At 43.8% G+C, this 18,464-nt stretch overlaps 2 protein-coding genes across 3 annotated transcripts; both read right to left on the reverse strand.

Moving 5' to 3' along the window:
• Nucleotides 1–309: 309 nt before the first annotated feature.
• LOC307262474 (testis-expressed protein 2-like) lies at nt 310–11,672 on the reverse strand. The gene is made up of 12 exons (XM_080043364.1): nt 11,614–11,672; nt 7,164–8,481; nt 5,807–6,007; nt 5,100–5,379; nt 4,712–4,899; nt 3,975–4,175; nt 3,092–3,191; nt 2,490–2,622; nt 2,231–2,368; nt 1,085–1,294; nt 857–977; nt 310–760 (listed from the first exon to the last, which is right to left on the reverse strand). Exons 2-12 carry the CDS (start codon nt 8,364–8,366, stop codon nt 614–616), a joined length of 2,922 nt encoding a protein of 973 aa, XP_079899490.1. The 5' UTR covers nt 8,367–8,481; nt 11,614–11,672; the 3' UTR covers nt 310–613.
• Nucleotides 11,673–12,075: 403 nt separating this feature from the next.
• LOC307262680 (uncharacterized protein) lies at nt 12,076–17,521 on the reverse strand. Of its 2 annotated transcripts, XR_013845256.1 has the most exons (3): nt 17,354–17,521; nt 15,486–16,625; nt 12,076–12,156 (listed from the first exon to the last, which is right to left on the reverse strand). XR_013845256.1 is itself a non-coding variant. In XM_080043636.1 (2 exons), the coding sequence occupies exons 1-2, from the start codon at nt 17,490–17,492 to the stop codon at nt 15,571–15,573; spliced, it is 1,194 nt and encodes a 397-aa protein (XP_079899762.1). In that variant the 5' UTR covers nt 17,493–17,521; the 3' UTR covers nt 14,705–15,570. The 2 variants fall into 2 exon arrangements, 1 of the variants encoding a protein (XP_079899762.1); XM_080043636.1 differs by lacking the exon at nt 12,076–12,156 and having other exon boundaries at nt 14,705–16,625.
• Nucleotides 17,522–18,464: the final 943 nt, after the last annotated feature.

Raw genomic sequence — 18,464 nt, forward strand, 5'->3', positions numbered from 1 at the left:
TTTATCCTGCATTAACCCTCTACACCTTTTGTATGCAGCTTAAATTCAGTAATTTACACAGTATAAAAGTTTGGAACAGGTTTTTATTCACTGATAACTCCATTATCATATTAACACTGTTCAGAAATAACATGCACCATGATTGAACATAATCATCAAATGATCATTCTGAGGCTTTTTCAAAACCCCAACCCGTCACGGAAGCTGTTAATTAGAAAATGGATGTATTGTTTTCTCAATTGGCATTCTTTTAAATCAATAGTCATGAACATCTTGTTTTTGACGTGCAGATGAATAATTCAGTTTTTCAGTCTTGCATTAAATAACAATTTTTAAATTGTTAGTTTTAACGTGCTTTCACTGTTGTCAGGGTCTTGGCTGCAGTTCAGTTATCTCCACAGTAGGGGGCACAGTAGCACCAGTCTCACAGCCCTGAGGCAGCTGCAGTGTTCAGGATGCCTTCAGCAGGCGTTTATCCAGCTCCGGTTGCAATGAACCAACACTTAGGATGAACACGGAGCATGCAGCAGCTGCAGCAGCCACATAATCCATCCATTGCTAGCGACGCTTTTTGCAATCGACACAATCCTATCCGTCATGTCAAGAGGGCCGACTACTCCGACAGGTACTCCGTGGACTCCATGGAGGACTGGTGGGATGAGGAGTGGAATGAGGACTGGCGGGATGCGGGTGGGTTGTCCAGGCCAGATGTCATCAGGGGCAGATACAGATCGTCCATGTTGGGCATGACAAGGACTTTCTGTTGACAAAATAACATATTTGATAATCAGTGCAATGATTAAAATGACTAGGGAGGAGGTCTTAATTAACTGAAAATGCCGGAGGATGGACTGACCTGGAACTCGCATTTCAGTTTTTTCTCGATCCACTCTGTGACGTGAGTGAACGTGACCTCCCTTTCCCCGAGAGTGGGACGCACATGAAGGTCTAACCTGGGAGGCACCTGGAAACTGTACCTGAAGGGGACATAAGGAGACAAAGAAAAAAAAAGACTGCGTGAGAAAGAAAGTACCTGGCCACTTGAATGTGTGGAATGAAATGACTAAAGAGAAGCTCCTACTACCATATCCTGTCAGTGGGGGGAGGTGGGATGTTGATGGCCAGAGTGCCAGAGAGCTCCAGCACCTCGACACTTAGCATCAGAGGCATGTTGGACACCTCGGCTATCTTCTTCTTGATGTACTCGTTCTCCGTGGCTTTCTGGAAGTATTTGGACTTGGCTATCTTGTCCACAAAGCGCAGGAACTTCCTACTTGTGCTGCCACCTGTGTGCCTGGAAGGGGAGATAAGGTGGGAGTAAAGTAAAGTGTTGTTCATGATGACTACTCCAATGATGCTACTGTTTCAACAAAGATTATGCATTAAGGTTTAATTGCATGTTCATTACGTATCATACAGTCGTTTCTACTTCATACTCTTGAACACAGGCTTAGGGAGTAAATCAGCTGCCCGAAGGATACGCGTCATAAAGCAATTACCAATTCAACAACAACTATGTGACAAGTGTATTCTTTCTTCCTTTTAAATCCTGAAAAAATGTCACACCTCTCCTGATGTGTTTTTGTATCGTTGTGACATCAAGAACCATAACTGCGCGTTTGCTTTCACACATTTCTGAGTAGTTAATGTTAATTGGAGGAAACATGGCAGTTGACACACACAAAAAAAGTTGAGGCGCTCTGAAAGGAAACTAGACAGCAATAGCTTCTTTATAATTCAAATTTGAGTGACGTGTTTGCTTACTGTGTATCAACAGTTTTTCATTTATGTTCATTCATCTTGTGTCTTGTGTTGTCACTTTACTTATTTCTTTACTATGTAATAACATAGTCTTTGTGTATCTCGCTAACTTGAATCTTGATGGTTTTGCCAACATCAGAGCCATGTAGCTTTGTTAGTCTGTGCAAAATCCATCAGATTCAAAAACTTTTTAATATATATATATTTTTATAGCAGACATATTATATATGTCGCTGGACTCAATAAGACTGCACTGCATTGCAATAATTGTTGCAGTGAAGCATCGTTAAGGTCATCATGAAGCCCACCTGTGCTTCTCCTGCTTCGCAAAACCTGCTGTTATGCCTCGAAAAATAGGACGCAACAACAAGTGCAAAGGGCTTCAGAAATTGCAGTGACGTGCAGTTTTGCGACCGCAGTATATTTGATCTCTTAGGCAGGAAATTTGCAAATTAAGTTGTCAACTTACCCTTCAGCTGCCACCACTGTGCTCTTATCTCCCAGAGACCCCAGCGGCTCAGATAAGGGGGCTTCCTCTTCATCAGACGAGCCTGCGCTGGATGACTCTTCGTCGCTATCGGCCAGTATACACATCCTAGGCTTAGAGCTGAAAATACAAACAAACACCATTGGTACTCTTTTAATGCAAATATCCGAGCTTCCACCTATCTTCCACTACTGGGGAATGGAGGGGGGGGGGGAGGGGGTGAAACAGAGATGGGCCTCACCCCACTTGCTGGGTCTCAGGCACGCTGTGAGCCTCGTCTTCTCCATCTCTACCCAGCTTACACAGGTTCATCTTAGTCTCAAGGGTCATCTGAAGGCAGCCCGTGTAGACCAGCTCCAGCTCCAGCCATAGGCCTGCGGTAGAAAGGGAAGGGGGAAAAAACGGTAAGAAGATTAGCAGGTAATGCTTCAAATTCCTTTAAAAACTTCTATTTAAGGAGTGAATTTGGTTTTGTAAGCTGCATCAACATCTCCACTAGATCTGGCTTTCCATCACGTTGTTTCAGAAGAGACCTATTAGACCAACAGATGATAGTTTGGCCATGTAATCGTTGGCTGAGCTTAGCCAAAGCAAAGAGGATTCCTAATCCCAGGAGACAATGAAAAGCTTTAGGGCGGGCACGACAAAGCCTGTAATTAAACAAATGAGATCACAGTCTAAGCCCACTGCAGGTATGAGAGAAGAAATCTGGGTAGAGACTGTCTGGATCTACCGACCCTAGAGACTGACTGCTAGCATGGATAGTAATCAAAAGATCAAGAGCAAGTACAGACAAGTCCTTGTCCAACATGTACGTGTAAGCATGAATACACGCAACTGCACCTCTGCGGTCCAGTGTAGGTTTGGCGGTGCTGAGGACTTGAGGTAGACATGTGCCCATGTCCAGATCTGCCAGAGTCAGCTCATTCATGAAGTACGGCAACTGTAATGAGATAAACAACATACTAATTTACTTACTAAATATTTCAGACTTAAAAAAGTCCAAATTGAATTGGTGTAAGAGAAATACAGAGGCCCTAGCAGAGGTGGCTCACTACTTTATTAGTGGGACAGATGAAGTGTGTGTGTGTGTGTGTGTGTGTGTGTGTGTGTGTGTGTGTGTGTGTGTGTGTGTGTGTGTGTGTGTGTGTGTAAAAAGGATTCTGTGTGTCAAAGTGTGTCAAAGTGGTGAGGGGAGGGGAGTAGGAAATGAGTAATGAGATACTGCGGTGCCATCGCTACTCCTCTACTCACTCCCACCTTCTGGTGTTGGAACCAGGGGGTGTTTGCATTATCAGCAGACTTTCATACACACTGCACGCACACACACACACACACACACACACACACACACACACACACACACACACACACACACACACACACACACACACACACACACACACACACACACACACACACACACACACACACACACACACACACACACACACACACACACACACACACACACACACACACACACGCACACACTGGAAAGAGCGCTGCTGCAGCATTGGTGTTCCCTATGTCAGATCTTTTGACTTTGTGCACAAAGCTGTGCTGGTTTTCAGGTCGTATGATCGTGTTGCAGAGTATGACACTGATGATGGCGTGAATATAAAAACCTAGATGAATAGCATTGGTTCAAACGGATCATTTGGTACACCTTGATATCAGTTACTTTGAAGCATAAATGATCACCCTTATCTTCGTCCTCCCTCACCTTGATCTTGCTGAGTTTCTTCTGGATCTTGTGAGCCACCTGATCGGTCCAGTACTTCTCCCGGAGAAAGTCCCAGAAGATCCTTCCCACCAGGGAGTTCACCCAGGTGGGCTGGCTCTCTGCAGTGCAATCCCCTGCCCCTAAACCCGCACTGGGCTCAGCTCCAGCTTGACCTTCAGACCCGTTCTCTTCAATGTGAATCTGCAGGAAATAAAAAGTATATAATATATACTGTATATTATTATATTATGCTTGAACAAACATTTCTCAAAGTTCATATGACCTGATGGAACCGAGATGCATGATTTATTTGCCATTTCTATGCTAGTCTATCCTCAACCTCCATTTATGTGGACATCAATACTGATTCTGCATCAGGACTGCCTGCCTCTCTCTTGGGGTGCCAATCCACAAACCACCCAAACCAGGATTAGCAGCTCAGTCAGGTATTCTGCAGATGCACCATCCTAACTTATGTACTTCCATCCAGGTGACTCCAGATATTTCTGCAAGTTTACATTGTTTCTGGTCAGCGAGGACTTGTGTGGCTGAGCCAGCATCCTATACAAAGCTGGTCTGAGCGCAGGGGCAGAACAATGCAACAGTAGCTGATATTGACCACTCAGATCAATGGGAGTTATGTAGAGTATTAGCACGGCATGTAAAGGGCAAGTAGAGCACATTCTGGTATCTCCTCACAACGCAAAAAATAAATACAAGTTTTGTTTTTCGCTGACCTTTTGGTGGGTTGTGGGGCTTCCCTTGTCACTGTTGCAGGGGCTGGGGGTGAGATTGCAGGTCTGTGAGACAATCAGTTCAGTCATGTATGTGCTGTAGTCCAGTAGAGTTCTGGTTTTCATCGCTCCCGGCAAGTCGTGCAGCTCCTCTGTGCTTCCTTTAATACTGTCTCCACAACACAGCGTTTCTGAGCGACAGATAAAGGCGGATAAAGAAGTTAGGGTTCTGCAGGAGGTGGTTAGTACTGTTCATGCACTCTTTGCACAGATTGAACGAATGTTCTCATGGTCAACACAAGGACTAATGTTTGCAGTGAGTCTCCTTAAAAAGGATTTCCCTGCTGAATTTTATCCTACCCACCATGAATCGAAAAAGAAAGGGCCTTACCTGTGTTCTCCTCCCCGCTCACACTGCTCTTGGCTCCAGCCCGGGAGGCGGACAGGAAGTGCTGGAACCACTCTTCCTTCTCTCTCCCCGTGCGGCCAAACAGGTGCAACACGACAGGGATCTGGTTGTCGGGGACAGCTTGTCTCTCTGTCCTTTCTTCCTCCTCCTGCCCTTCAACCACGCTCTCCTCCCCAACCTCCCCTTCAGCCAGAGTGAGGCAGATGGGGTATTTTTTGTTCCACACCCTCTTGCGAGCCAAACCAAGAGGCAACAGAGACACCTGGGGGTAGAGAAGGACAGAATGCATTGATAACAGAAAGATGTCATTTTCTATTTATCACAATTTTTTTCTTTCTGCGAGGCTGACACAGGCATGTATTGTGTTGACAGTTCGCCATTGCCAAAGGGCTCCCCACTTTGATTAGACCAGTGTTATTATATTACCCTATTGGAAGCTACTGAGCCTGCCTCAAAATACCTATGGGACAGTTGCCGGGTCAAGTTCACCCAGAGCATCATCACTTCTGTAGTAATCCTTCTGGTGTGTCACCTCAGTGTTAGATGACAATATGGGTGTGGAGAGATGAGAGTGAAGAGTTCTGTGGGAAAGGTCACCTTGCCACTCTCTTTTGCTCCCCTCTGAGGGACATGTCTGCTCTGCTGGGACCCTGAAATTAGATTTTTATTTCTCTCGCGATCATACTGACCTTACAGTTAGCAAGCTGGTAAGTGCGTGAGCGCAAAAAGGCAGCCTCGATGGGCGGCTCGTCAAATGATGCCCACCGGGGGATGTTGGCGGGTGTTTGTGCCAGACGCAGCCGGCTGCCCTCCAGGGTGACATGGACAGAGCTAGTGATGGACGGGTGGAAGGTCTCTGGGTCGTAGCTCTGTGTCTCATTCATCCAGCCCTGGAAGAAAAGTTATGAGGGTGTTCAATCCAAAATCAGCCACAACTTTTAAGAATCAAAACTACATTGAAAAGGTGTGTATTTTGCAATTATAGTCTACCACTCTATATACTCTACTCAGATAAATTAAATCCACAGTGAGTGGTACAAATAAACAATACTCCTCAGCAGGAGGGGAAACACGAGACAAGGCATAATGCATCTGTCTTGATTAATACTGTGGACGAGTCCTTCAAACATCCTACAGCCTGCTGTTGGTAACTCATCTATCCTCATAAACTCAACCTTTTTTGAACCTGCTAACTCTGCATCTATAGAGGGAGCCAGTTCTACTCTCTCAGCAGAGCTGTCAAGAAGTGTGCTGGGACAGCCATTATCAAAATAACCTTTAAATGCTGAAGCTGCTGTGCCCAAGGGTGTTTTTGTTATAAAGCAATTATCTTTAAAGCTAATACATTCAGCACCACCGCTTTAATGCCATTCAATATGGCTGCTTTTCTTTTTCTGTTTTGATTGCTCACACTGCAGACCAATCTCATTTCCATGTAGCCAAATCACAGCAGAGCGTTGAGGTTATGCTAATATCAGGATGCTACAATGGTCAACAGAGGCAATGCTTATATGCTGATGTTTAGAGGGTACCATATTTACGATCGTCAGGTCACCCTACTTTAGCCTGTCAGCATTCTTACGTTTGCTAATTAGCAGTACTGGTGAAGCTGATGCGAATTTTGTAACTTTGGCAGGAGGTATTTGGCAATAAACAAATAAAGTAGAGGCCCAACCAACACTGCCACCCCTAGGGCCATTCTGCCAGCATGGTTTGAATCTCGTGTCTGTAGAAAATGTGTTCCTGTTTTTTTTTTGTGATATTTATTGAATAGTACAGATGACAAATACATGTTAAAGCTGAACTATGTTTAATTGATCACATTTCTGCAGGTATCAAGTGGCAGGAACTTCATTGGACTCTTGTAATAACTGAGACAACACATCGGCTATTCTGCCGACAAAAACAAAGGGCCAAGCTGTTTCTGACGGGTTGTCTTTCAACGTCTCTGCAACGCTTACATTTCTGATGCACTGCAAAGAAATAGAGTAGGCCAAATACATCTAAATGTTTCTCTTTGTTTATATTGTATTACTCGTGTATTACCTCAAAGGTTTCTGGATCAAGGTCTTCCTCCAATGGATCCATGTTCAGGGGCCTGGATTTTCTCAAACGAGAGCGCCTGTTTCTACTGTTAGATGAGCGCTGGGGGGCAAACATGAACACCACCACCAGACCCAACATAAATCCACATGCAACCCCCACAGACAGACCCGTCACATAGGAGGGCAGTGGCAACACAAAGAAACCGTAAGCTAGAAGGGCCACAGGGAAGAGCCAGTGAAGGGGCAGCGACTTGCCTGGCAAAGTGACTCCAGACTGGATGCAAGTTCTATTGTGTGTCCCTCTGGATCCGTCCTGGAGCTCCACTACCTGAATCATATCTCCGTATGTGCGGATTTCCAAATTGCTGTCGCTGCTGGGGCGCTCTGGGGAAACGGAGGATTTTTTTAAGGAGCCCTGTTGGAGTCTTCTCATGGGCGTGTCACACACACCTCTGTGCTCATCATCAGTTCTCCTCCGGCACTTAAATTCCCCATCTTCACTGCCCACGTCTCTTCCACAGCTGCCTTGGGAGGCTGGTGAGTCTCCGGCACCAGAAGCCCTCCCCTGCTTGGGGCTCCCAGAGCTTTCATCGCCCATGATCTTGCTCAGCATGCTAAGCGGATCCTGCATGGCCTCAGAGAACTTCCTCCGTGTGTCCTCCAGCTCCGCAATCAGCGAGCTGCCCCGGGGCTCGGCAAGAGGCCCGCTGCCTCCGGAAAGTGTTGATACCCAGTTGTCATTTCCATTCAGTCCTCCCGTTCTAGGCTTGACCTCTGGGATTCTCTGATAGGTAAGCTTCTTCCGGGGATGCAAATGCAGCTTGGAGTCGGACTTAGAGAGGTTGACCTCCGGCTCGACCCCGCGGGAAATCTCCGTGCTCAGGGACTTGACCAGGCTGAGCAGAGGTTTGCCTCGTAGGGAGCTGCTCTCGCTCGCCTCCAGGTCTGTGGAGGAGGATTTGACCAGGTTGGTGCCGACGAGCAGGTCTGCCGACACCGCCGAAAGATCAGCTAAAGAGCCCGGGGATGAAGGGGAGTGATGCAGGAGGGGGAATTGGGAGTGGTGGCCCTGGCCCAGGTCCAAATCCATCCCCAGGGTGAGGTCAGGCTGGCTCTCCCTGGTACGGGGCTTGTCTTTTGAAAAGGCCACGATGGGACCTTCATCGCGGCGGTCTAGGCTGAAGAAGAGCTTGCTCTCCTCCATGCTGGGCTTTCAACCAGGAGCTACTGTGGGAATGTAGCAGCAGTCACTGGAGACACCAAGCATGGCACTAGCCCTGGTACACTTGTAACATCCTCTTTAAGTGTCATGTTGGATGCTGGAAATGTGAGAAACAAAGAACATGTGTTAAAATGTGGTTGTTTGGAGAGTTTCAACAAACCCTTACCTTCATCGCTTTTTTCAACAACAGTATGACATTTAAGCCTCTCTGCTACTCCTGACCTGCCTTTTTCCATCCCCTCCTCTCTTGCCTTATCTAATTTCCTCTCTCCTTTCACCTCTCAACCTTTCTTTATAATCTTCACTATGCTTTTTCATCAATTCCCCTGCATGGCATGGAACTGTGCACGTTTCACTCCGTGTGAGCTGTCAATACATATGAAGTCTGAGACAGTGTGTGGTGTATGAGTGCTTTGTTTCTAGAATCAAGTCTTTAGCAGGGACGTTAATCCCACAGTTACAGCTAATCCCAAATTAAATGGAATAATCCAATTCATTGGACGTGGACAATTGGGCTGTTTGTGCCCCTTGATAATTGACACATTATCCGAGTAGTGAAAGATGACCGGAACATACAAAGATGGTCTTCTTATCCCATCATTCTAAGTAATCATGCAGCTTTCTTTTCCGGTGTTAACTTGCCTGCAGACATATGCGTCACCTGACCAGATTTTTCCAGATGGTCGAGGGATTAAAAAACAGCAACTCATCATAAACTCACGTCTCTAAACCCAATGTTTGATTAAATTAAAAGCAGGAACAAAATCTGTGACAGCAACTATTGCCATTTCCTGCACAGACAAATACGCACATGGCTTTATCAATTTCTCAATATAAATATATAGGCTACCTATCCAATGCATACTGACTTCACCTCAATCTTGCATTTAGACCAGTTGTCTTTATTCATACAACATACGATGATAAAACTCAGAGATAAGATGTCTTAGTGTGCTCAGTTACAACTATCTTATCTGTCCAATGAACACACCAGGGGAAACAAGCTGCATTTTTTCTACCACACCCTAACTGCTGTCAATTACGCCTTCAAAAAATAAAGAAATAATAGACACTCCCTCAGGAAATCAGGTCTTTGAGAGCACATGGATCTATCTCCACAGCTCGTTCGAATGTGATTATCACTGACATGTTTCACTACAGGCAGGGGCAATCCTCCACATTAAAAGAGGCTTTTAGGGCAGGAAATGAAGACACGTGAATGAATGGACAATCAGTTTGCAGAGCCATTATTGTTTACTTCTGTGACACACACACACACACACACACAGACACATCCTATTTTTTTTTGTCTTTCTACTTTTTTGTCCCCGTTTTGGCAAGTTGGCACGTTTGTTTCTTTTGATGGTAATGTATCCGTTTATCATAAATCCTATTACTGATAAAAAAAATAATAATTTCAAGGCTATAGATTCTGTCATTATTTTGCTCGCATGATTTGAACATTCCCACTGGCTCTAATCTCTTCACTCCAGTCCGCACCATCTTTATGAGGAGAATTATTTATTTCAACACCCACCAACCTGCCAGTGCTGTTTGTCAGGACCAATAAAACAAAAGTGCTGCTCTGCCAGTGCTTAAGCTGACCCAGACAGCCCTGCATTACCCTAATCAATCGATGCTCTGGAGTCAGTTTGGGTCAGTGCTTGCTGAGAGGGAGAGGAAAACCCTTTGCTGCTCTGTTGAATAACGGAGTCAGCAGGGATTTTGGCAATTTTCCAGCCAGGACTGGGGAAGAACCTCTGCGGGAGCAAGACGAACGAAAAGTCAAGCCTAGAACCCAAGTTGTTTAGTTTTGAGGCAAGGGAAACAAAAGGCAAAAGGTTAGTGTAATTTGAACGTAATGCAATTGCCTTATATCGTTTAACCCAAGGTTAAAGCCCCAAAGATATTCATTTTCCAATCAAATAAAATTTAATAATAATAATTGATAGGTTTTATATAGCGCTTTATTGCCTAGGCACTCAAAGACGCTTTACAGGGTTCCTGGTTCAATTCGTTCACACACAGTCATACCGGTGGTGGTAAACTACGAGAGTAGCCACAGCTGCCCTGGGGCAGACTGACGGAAGCGTGGCTGCCATTCAGCACCAACGGCCCCTCCGACCACCACCTCAAACATACAGCAATCATACACATTCATACAGCAATCATACACATTCAATCTATAATAAGTATAGATTAACTAATCAATCATATCGACTGTTTCCGATCTAGGTCCCTTCTCTTTTGATGCAACCAGAGTAGGTCACCAGAATGTGCATGACCAGAGGACTTTGACATCACAACGTAAAGCAAACTAAAAGGCCGGTTGTGGTTGCAAGATACTCTTTATAACAACAGAGAGGCAGCTGAGCAGCTCCATGTACAAGTATCTCAGGCTACCTGATATTTTCAATAAACAAAAAGGTCAAATCCCTCTTGACAAAGCCATGTGTATAAGTGGCCTCTGACATGCACACCACTTTCTCTTAAGGTGCTCATGAAAATGGCACATGGGGAAGTTAACTGATATCACATGATGGGACAGGTGTGTTTAATGAATGTATGGATCGTTGAAAAGTGAAATATAAAAAGGCGATATAAAAATGACATGACCAGCAGAAAAATCCCAATATACAGTACTGTAGCCATGATGTGCGGCATTAGATCTAAATTCTGTCCACAGAAAACTGAAATTGCTTTCGTTCCCTGTCCTCACTGTATTCTGTTTAAACAAGGACGATGGGATGAAATAAAAGTTCATGAAAACCCAGTTTTAGTGCTGTTATGAGAACAGGTTAGGACTGCATTTGCACCCAGGCCGTTTATTTTAATGGCATTAGGTTAGTGTGCTTAATCCTGTGCTCAAACTACCACTTGACCCTCATAGCTGACACATTTGGCACATTGCGGTGCTGTGTGTTTGTCTGGGTATCACATGATCAGTGTTTCTGAAGCCCTACTTCATCTCGTTAAGCAAAACCGTTCAGGAGACATCTCCATGGGCTAAAAGAGTCTGGCTCGTCTATGGAGCCTAAACCATCACAAGGAGCATCGAAATGAATCCCTATTGTACATTTTAAACTTTTGACCGGTAACGCAATTTCAGGAACAGCCTAGTTCATCACTGTGTTGTTCTGACCTCTTTCTGTCCGCACCTTTGTAGAAAAAAGCAGCTTTTTCTACAGTGGGGACTGACGCACTTTACAGAGGGAAAAACTATTCTTACCTGAATCTGGCACGTTTGGACAAGCTGCTCCCGGTGGTGTCCGCGGCAGAGCTTTGCGCACAAATTGTGCTACGGCTGCGCGCTGCAGTGATCAGTCTGGATGCTGCAGAGTGCCGTGTGTGCCGCACGCACCAGCAGGCCAGCAGCCGCCGACACACTATTCAGCAAAACATCTGTTCAACTTTACGCGGATCCTGCGCCGCTTGCTTCACCACAGAAAATCGCCCAAACGTGCAGTTCTGGTCGGCTTCGAGAAGAAACGCGACTCAGCTGCGACGCCGCCACCGTTTTGACATCGCTCGTTTCGTTCCGCTGCGCTCCCCGGGAGGGAGGGAGGCGTCAAGCCAATGCAGAATAATGTGATTATTGGAGTCCTGGCTGCAGGAGGAGACGGACGGAGCTCTAATCCAGATTAGACTCGAGAGGCCAAGAGTTGATGAGATGACAGTCAGAGAGCGACTCCTCTCTACGTGCAGCGTCACAACACACTCTCCCCCCGTCTGACACACCGCAGTCCTGCACGCGGTTATGTAACGTAACGACCTGGAAAATCACACCAGACTGTCACTATCTCACTTAAAAAGCCTGAATCATATATATTTTTTTTTTAAATCATGTTTTAAGTAGGCAGCAGATTACCCCTCCAATTACATTATGTATTTATTTATGTATTATTGTATCTCATTTGATTTTGCTCAGTTGTTAAACAATAAAATGGACTGGGATCGTGTTGACTGAGTTTGTGTGCTACCTGGTATACAAATGAAAGCATTTAGAGTGGGCAGAGGTAAAGAGAGGACAACAGCTGGCTTTTGGGATGTGCACGGATTATTTTTTGTCTCCTGCTCAAAGTCATTTCCAGCCGGGAGCATAGCAGTCCAGACATAACACTGACCTTTTGTGACCTGACATTTATCTGCTGGCTAGCCCAGCATTTTACAGGGCAAGTGTAACCTAGGCTACACACATGGATTCCCAGATGCTTAAAAAAATAAAAAAGCTTCGGTTTTATAGTTTGCAAAAGAGATCATTCTGATAAAGATGTAGGAGGGTGTGTAAAAGTGTTTCTTAAAAACATGATGTGAAAGTAGATGACTTCAAAGTATTTCCTATAGGCCTAATGTTAGTGACAATGTGAGCATTGTGCTTTAACCTGGTCCTGTCTGCTGCCACCTGCTGGCTCAAGTTGCTGATCCAAATATATTACAGACAGCGTTAAATTGCTATTGATAGCTTCGGCTTTTTACGTCTATTCAAATCCTTAAAATGTTTCGATACGCAGGCAGATAGGCTACATAACAAGTTGGTAAAATTAGCAAATACATATGGCCTATAACAAAAATATAAAACGGAACACTTTTGTTTTCGCGCCAGTTTCTCACCAGTTTAAATCAAATATCCAAGGCTTTTTCTAGAATAGAATAGAACTTTATTGTCATTGTACAAGACAACGACATTTTGTTTGGAGCAGTCCTCCAGTTGCACAGTTCAAAATATTGATATTTACAGTCATATGAAAAAGTTTGGGAACCCCTCTCAGCCGGCATTATAATTGACTCTGCTTTCACACAAAAAAGATAAAAGTGGTATGTCTTTAATTTACCAGGAACAGCTAAGTACTGGGATGTTTTCCAAACAAAGATTTTTTGAAAAGCAGTATTTAGTTTTATGAAATTAAATAAAATGTGAAAAACTGGCTGTGCAAAAATATGGGAACCCCTGTGGTCTTGCTGATTTTAATGCATGTAACAGCATGTAAAACTGAGGACTTTAAACACAAAATTGGTTGGATTATGTTGTTAAGCCTTGAACCTCATATAAAGGTCTGTTTAATCATGATAAAAGGTATTTTAGGTGCCTAAATGCAAGTTCCACTTCTCTTTGACTCTCTGCAGAAGTGAGACAGAATGCGATCATCAAAACAGCTACCAAAAGATCTTAAAAACAAAGATTATTCATTGTCATGGTTTAGGGGAAGGCTACAAGAAGCTTTCCCAAAGGTTTCAATTGTCAATTTCTACTGTAAGGAACGTTGTCAGGAATGGAAGGACACAGGCACAGTTGCAGTTAAACCCAGGTCTAGCAGACCAAGAAAAGTACAAGAGCGACATATGCGGCGGATTGTGAGAATGGTTGCACACAAACCACAGATCACCTCCAAAGACCTGCAAGAACATCTGGCTGCAGATTGTGTATCTGTACATGGTTGTACAATTCAGTGCAATTTGCACCAAAACATCTGTATGGCCGGGTGATGAGAAGGAAGCCCTTTCTGCGCCCACGCCACAGATACAGTTGCATGGAGTATGCAAAAGCTCATTTAGACAAGCCAGATTCATATTGGAAGAAAATGCTTTGGACTGATGAGACAAAAATTAAGTTATTTGGTCTTTATAAAAAGCAGATGTTTTGGTGCAAATTGCGCTGAATTGTTGAACGATGTACAGATACACAATCTGCAGCCAGATGTTCTTGCAGGTCTTTGGAGGTGATCTGTGGGTTGTGTGCAACCATTCTCACAATCCTCCACCTATGCCGGTCCTGTTTTTTTCTTGGTCTGCCATGCCTGGGTTTAACTGCCACTATGCCTGTGTCCTTCCATTTCCTGACAATGTTCCCTACAGTCGAAATTGACAATTGAAACCTTTGGGAAAGCTTCTTGTAGCCTTCCCCTAAACCATGACAATGAACAATCTTTGTTTTTCAGATCTTTTGGGAGCTGTTTTGATTATCCCATTCTGCCTCACTTCAGCAGAGAGTCAAAGAGAAGTGCAACTTGCATTTAGGCACCTAAAATACATTTTCTCATGATTAAACAGAATTTCTATGAGGTTCAAGGCTTAACAACATAATCCAACCAACTTTGTGTTTAAAGTCATCAGTTTTACATGCTGTTACAGGCATTAAAATCAACAAAACCACAAGGGTTCCTATATTTTTGCACAGCCAGTTTTTCATATTTTATTTTATTTCATACAACCAAATACTGCTTTTCAAAAAATCTTTGTTTGGAAAACATCCCAGTACTTAGCTGTTCCTAGTAAATTAAAGACATACCACTTTTATATTTTTTTTGTGAAAGCAGAGTCAATTATAATGCCGGCTGAGAGGGGTTCCCAAACTTTTTCATATGATTGTATATCAATATGAAGAAAATATTTAAAACACAACATTATCAATGGTCAATGGTATCAGCAATCTATGTATAAATAAAATATATATCTAAGTAAAATGTTTTAAAAAGTCCAAGGTTTCTATATAGGCCTATAGGCTACTTTATTTTTAGATTTTTTTTTAAAGAACAAAAACACACAACTGTAAAAGTGAACACACAAACAGAAGACAATGTAAAATAAACCAACATGGCATACTCTACTTAACAGGTTTCTAAGACATTGTTTAAAACTAAAAAGGTAAATGTTAAGCAAACAAATAAAAAGTCAAAAAGGTGTCATGAAGGTCACTTCAGCGCTGCTATATAGTCTAGGAAAGGCCGCCATATCTGCTTAAATTTTTCTGCTATCCCTGATCATTCATAACGGATTTTCTCCATATATAGAGTGCTAGGGAAATCCATGAGCCACATATCAAAGCAGGGGGCTATCTCCTTTATTCCAAACCTTAAGGATCATTTTTTTAGCGATAACCATCCCATACTGGAATAGTGGAGCCGATGTACAACCTTATATTGAATTAGTTGGTGCCTCGAGTTGATCGAGCAAGAGTGTATGCAGCGTAGACACTTAGCCCAAGCCGCTTCTGAAATTTTTATTCCTAATTCGCTCTCTGAGGACTCCTTAAAATGCTGCGTGGATGGAGCAGTGTGATCAGCAAACAAGGGGGATTGTAAATTACAAAATTTTAAATGTTACCTCTGACGAAGTTCCTTATTTGTAGATATCTGAAAAAAATGGGATGGCTGCAGTGTGGACCTATCCCTCCCTATACATGTAGTGGTCACTCCAAGTCTCCTTGAGTGTGTGCACCTTTATGCTGAACCAGCTTTCCCTTTTGGCAAAAGTTTTTTCCACAAACGTCACACGAGTAGTGGTTTCCTCCTGGTCTACCGTTAGTGTGTCTGTTAAGCTTACAGAGGGTGAAAAACTGTCTCCCACATGTCTCACAGGGATACGGTCTCTCCCCTGTGTGGGTCCTCTTGTGAATCTTGAGGCTGGAACTCTGAGTGAACGCTTTTCCACAAATGTCACAGTGGAACGGCTTCTCCCCTGTGTGGGTCCTTGAGTGCCTGTTCAGGTGCTCTTTCAGTAAAAATGTTTTCCCGCAGTCTGGACACTCAAAGTCTTTAATCCCTGTGTGTGTCATGGAATGCGACCTAAGGCTGCTCCTGCTGGCGAACCCCTTGCCGCAAACCTTACAAGCTTTGATTTGAGCTCTCTGCAAATGACTGAGGAGCTCCTTAACAGACTCGCTCATCCTCTTGTGTGTTTTTAGGTGCTTCATGAAAGGACAGATGTAAAGGAAAACCTTTCCACATACAGGACAAGCCCTGCAGTCCCTTTGACTTCTGGCAGAAGACTCTCTGTCAGGCAGAGGTGCCTGGACCTTTTCTTTCCCTCTTTCAGTTTGTCTTTGCGGAGCCTTCCCTTTCTGTCTCCTTGTCTTTTTCTGCGTCCCTTTTCTCTGCATCCACTCCTCATCACTGTTGTCCTCACTCTCTGCCTCAGAGAAGTCTGAAGAAACAGCCTGCAGTTCATTGTAGGTTTGCGTTTCTGGCTGATCTTTCTCTTCTTTCACAGATTCAGGAGAGTGAAGAATGATCTCCTGTATTTCATCGTCATCCACAAGTTCCTCCTCCTGTTCCTCTTTTACCTTGAAGTTGATATGAACCGAGCACTGGTTCCCACTGCTGTTTCCTGTGTCTGTAATGGTTTGAGAAAGGCCCGAGGCCTCAGGCGTATCCAGGTTCCACTCTTCTTGGATCAAGGGTTGTGTTGAGGTCTCCTCTCTGGGCACAGCAGCAGCAGTAGTGTTGGTCAGTGGAGGTTCAGTAGCTACAACAGGAGATGGAAGCAGAAGTCACTCAATAATAGACTATGTTACCTGACAATTAATGGATAAAGATTAGATCACTATATTTACAGCATCTCCGATATATGTATGTATGTAGGCTATGTATGTGATTTTGTTTTAACAGTTAACAGAAAATATATGGGGGTTGGACTTTGGGTTGCAAAAACGGATTCTGTGAAACTTGATCCAGAAAATGTATAACTGACGTTTTTTACTTTTCCCCATTGACATTTTACTAACCAAACTATGGATCAATAAAATATTCATCAGATTAAAGGTGGAGCTGGCGATTCTGGAGAAAGCTTATGTTGTCAAAATCACTTTTTGTTAAAATCTGTGAATATCCCTGACTAACGTGTTTGCTGAAAAAATGCCAGAAGGCTATAGGCCTACAAATCCTACTCTCTGTAAACTGGTATTCTAACAAATGGTAGGCTATGTAAACATATGTCGTCCCTATGTCCCACAGCCCATTGGTCCCACATTATTTTATATAGTTAGACTACTTGAAATGTGGGACCATCGGGCTTTGGGAACAGACATGCTCGATGTAAACAAAGGGGTCCCAGCTAACAAAAAGGTCGTTACAGAGCCCTTTAATCGACGATGAAGATTATGCAGCCATTCATTTGCAGCCTTACTTTAGAATCGAGTATCCCTTGACAATGGTAACTCATCACATAAGATTAGAGCAACCAGAAACCCAAACCTTTTATCTTGAGCAGGGAGTCCGGGTCTGGACGCAGACTGTCGCACAGAGCTAACGTGATGGTTCTCTCCACCTCTCCGAGGATCTCCTCCGCCGCCGCAAACAGCCGCTGATGGATGAAGGACCTCAACTGAAACATCGTGGTGTAGGCTTACACAATCAGTGAAATAAAGCAATGAAAACGTCCCTAAGATAAAGAGCACCACACTTAGAATAGGTCCATAGTACCACCAAGCATCAAGCTGTGCCAATGTGGCGGCATGAGCGGAAGCAAACCTTCGACACGTGATGTGACTGTCACTACAAAGATCGTATAATGAAGACGATGATTCACTCGCGAGTTTCTTCCATTTCTGCAAAACTGTTCATGTTTCCGTCCACGTATAAACATAGCACAATAAGTCAGGCAATTTGTGTTTGGTCGACCAGAGGGGTATACTACGAAGCAAACTCAACAGAGCCCGGCTCTCTTTTTTTGATCTGGTTCAACATAACACATACCCTCGCTCAGAGCTAACCGGTATCACGAAGGCAGTTATCAACCTCTTATGTTGAACGAGGGTTTCAGCTTCAGGCTCTGTGCGCGTCCCCATGAGAGGGGGCGTTTGACCGTCATTTGACTCTGCTTCCGCACAGACTGGACTGATCTTGTGCCGCTAACTTTACACAAACGGACTGATTGTGAGCAGCTGAGTAAAACAAAAGTGTGTCGCCAACTTCATTCAAGAGGAAGAGTTTGTCAGTCTGAATTATTACAGCAGAAAACAGAGAGCCGAAAAAAACTCTTACTGCAAATAGGCTAAGGAGAGTGGAATGCTGCCAGCATGGAAATTATTTATTTATCTTGCCGATCGTTCTCGCAGTGCGTAACGTGACATTATAAAACAATGAAACGTTGAACTCGGATTTAAACACTATACCATTTAGCCTAATAGGCTATATATAGGCTACTTTGCTATATTTATAGCACTACGCCTATAGTCCCATACTTAAGAATGTAATTTAAGTCTGACACTGTCCCCAAATGAATAGCCTATGGAAAATCATTTAATTTTGGGCCACATCATAATGAATACAATTTTGATTTAGACTATTAGCCTTTTATTTGAAT

This window comes from Ammodytes marinus, assembly GCF_949987685.1.
Source record: "Ammodytes marinus genome assembly, chromosome: 16".
In the NCBI taxonomy this organism is placed as follows: Eukaryota; Metazoa; Chordata; class Actinopteri; order Uranoscopiformes; family Ammodytidae; genus Ammodytes; species Ammodytes marinus.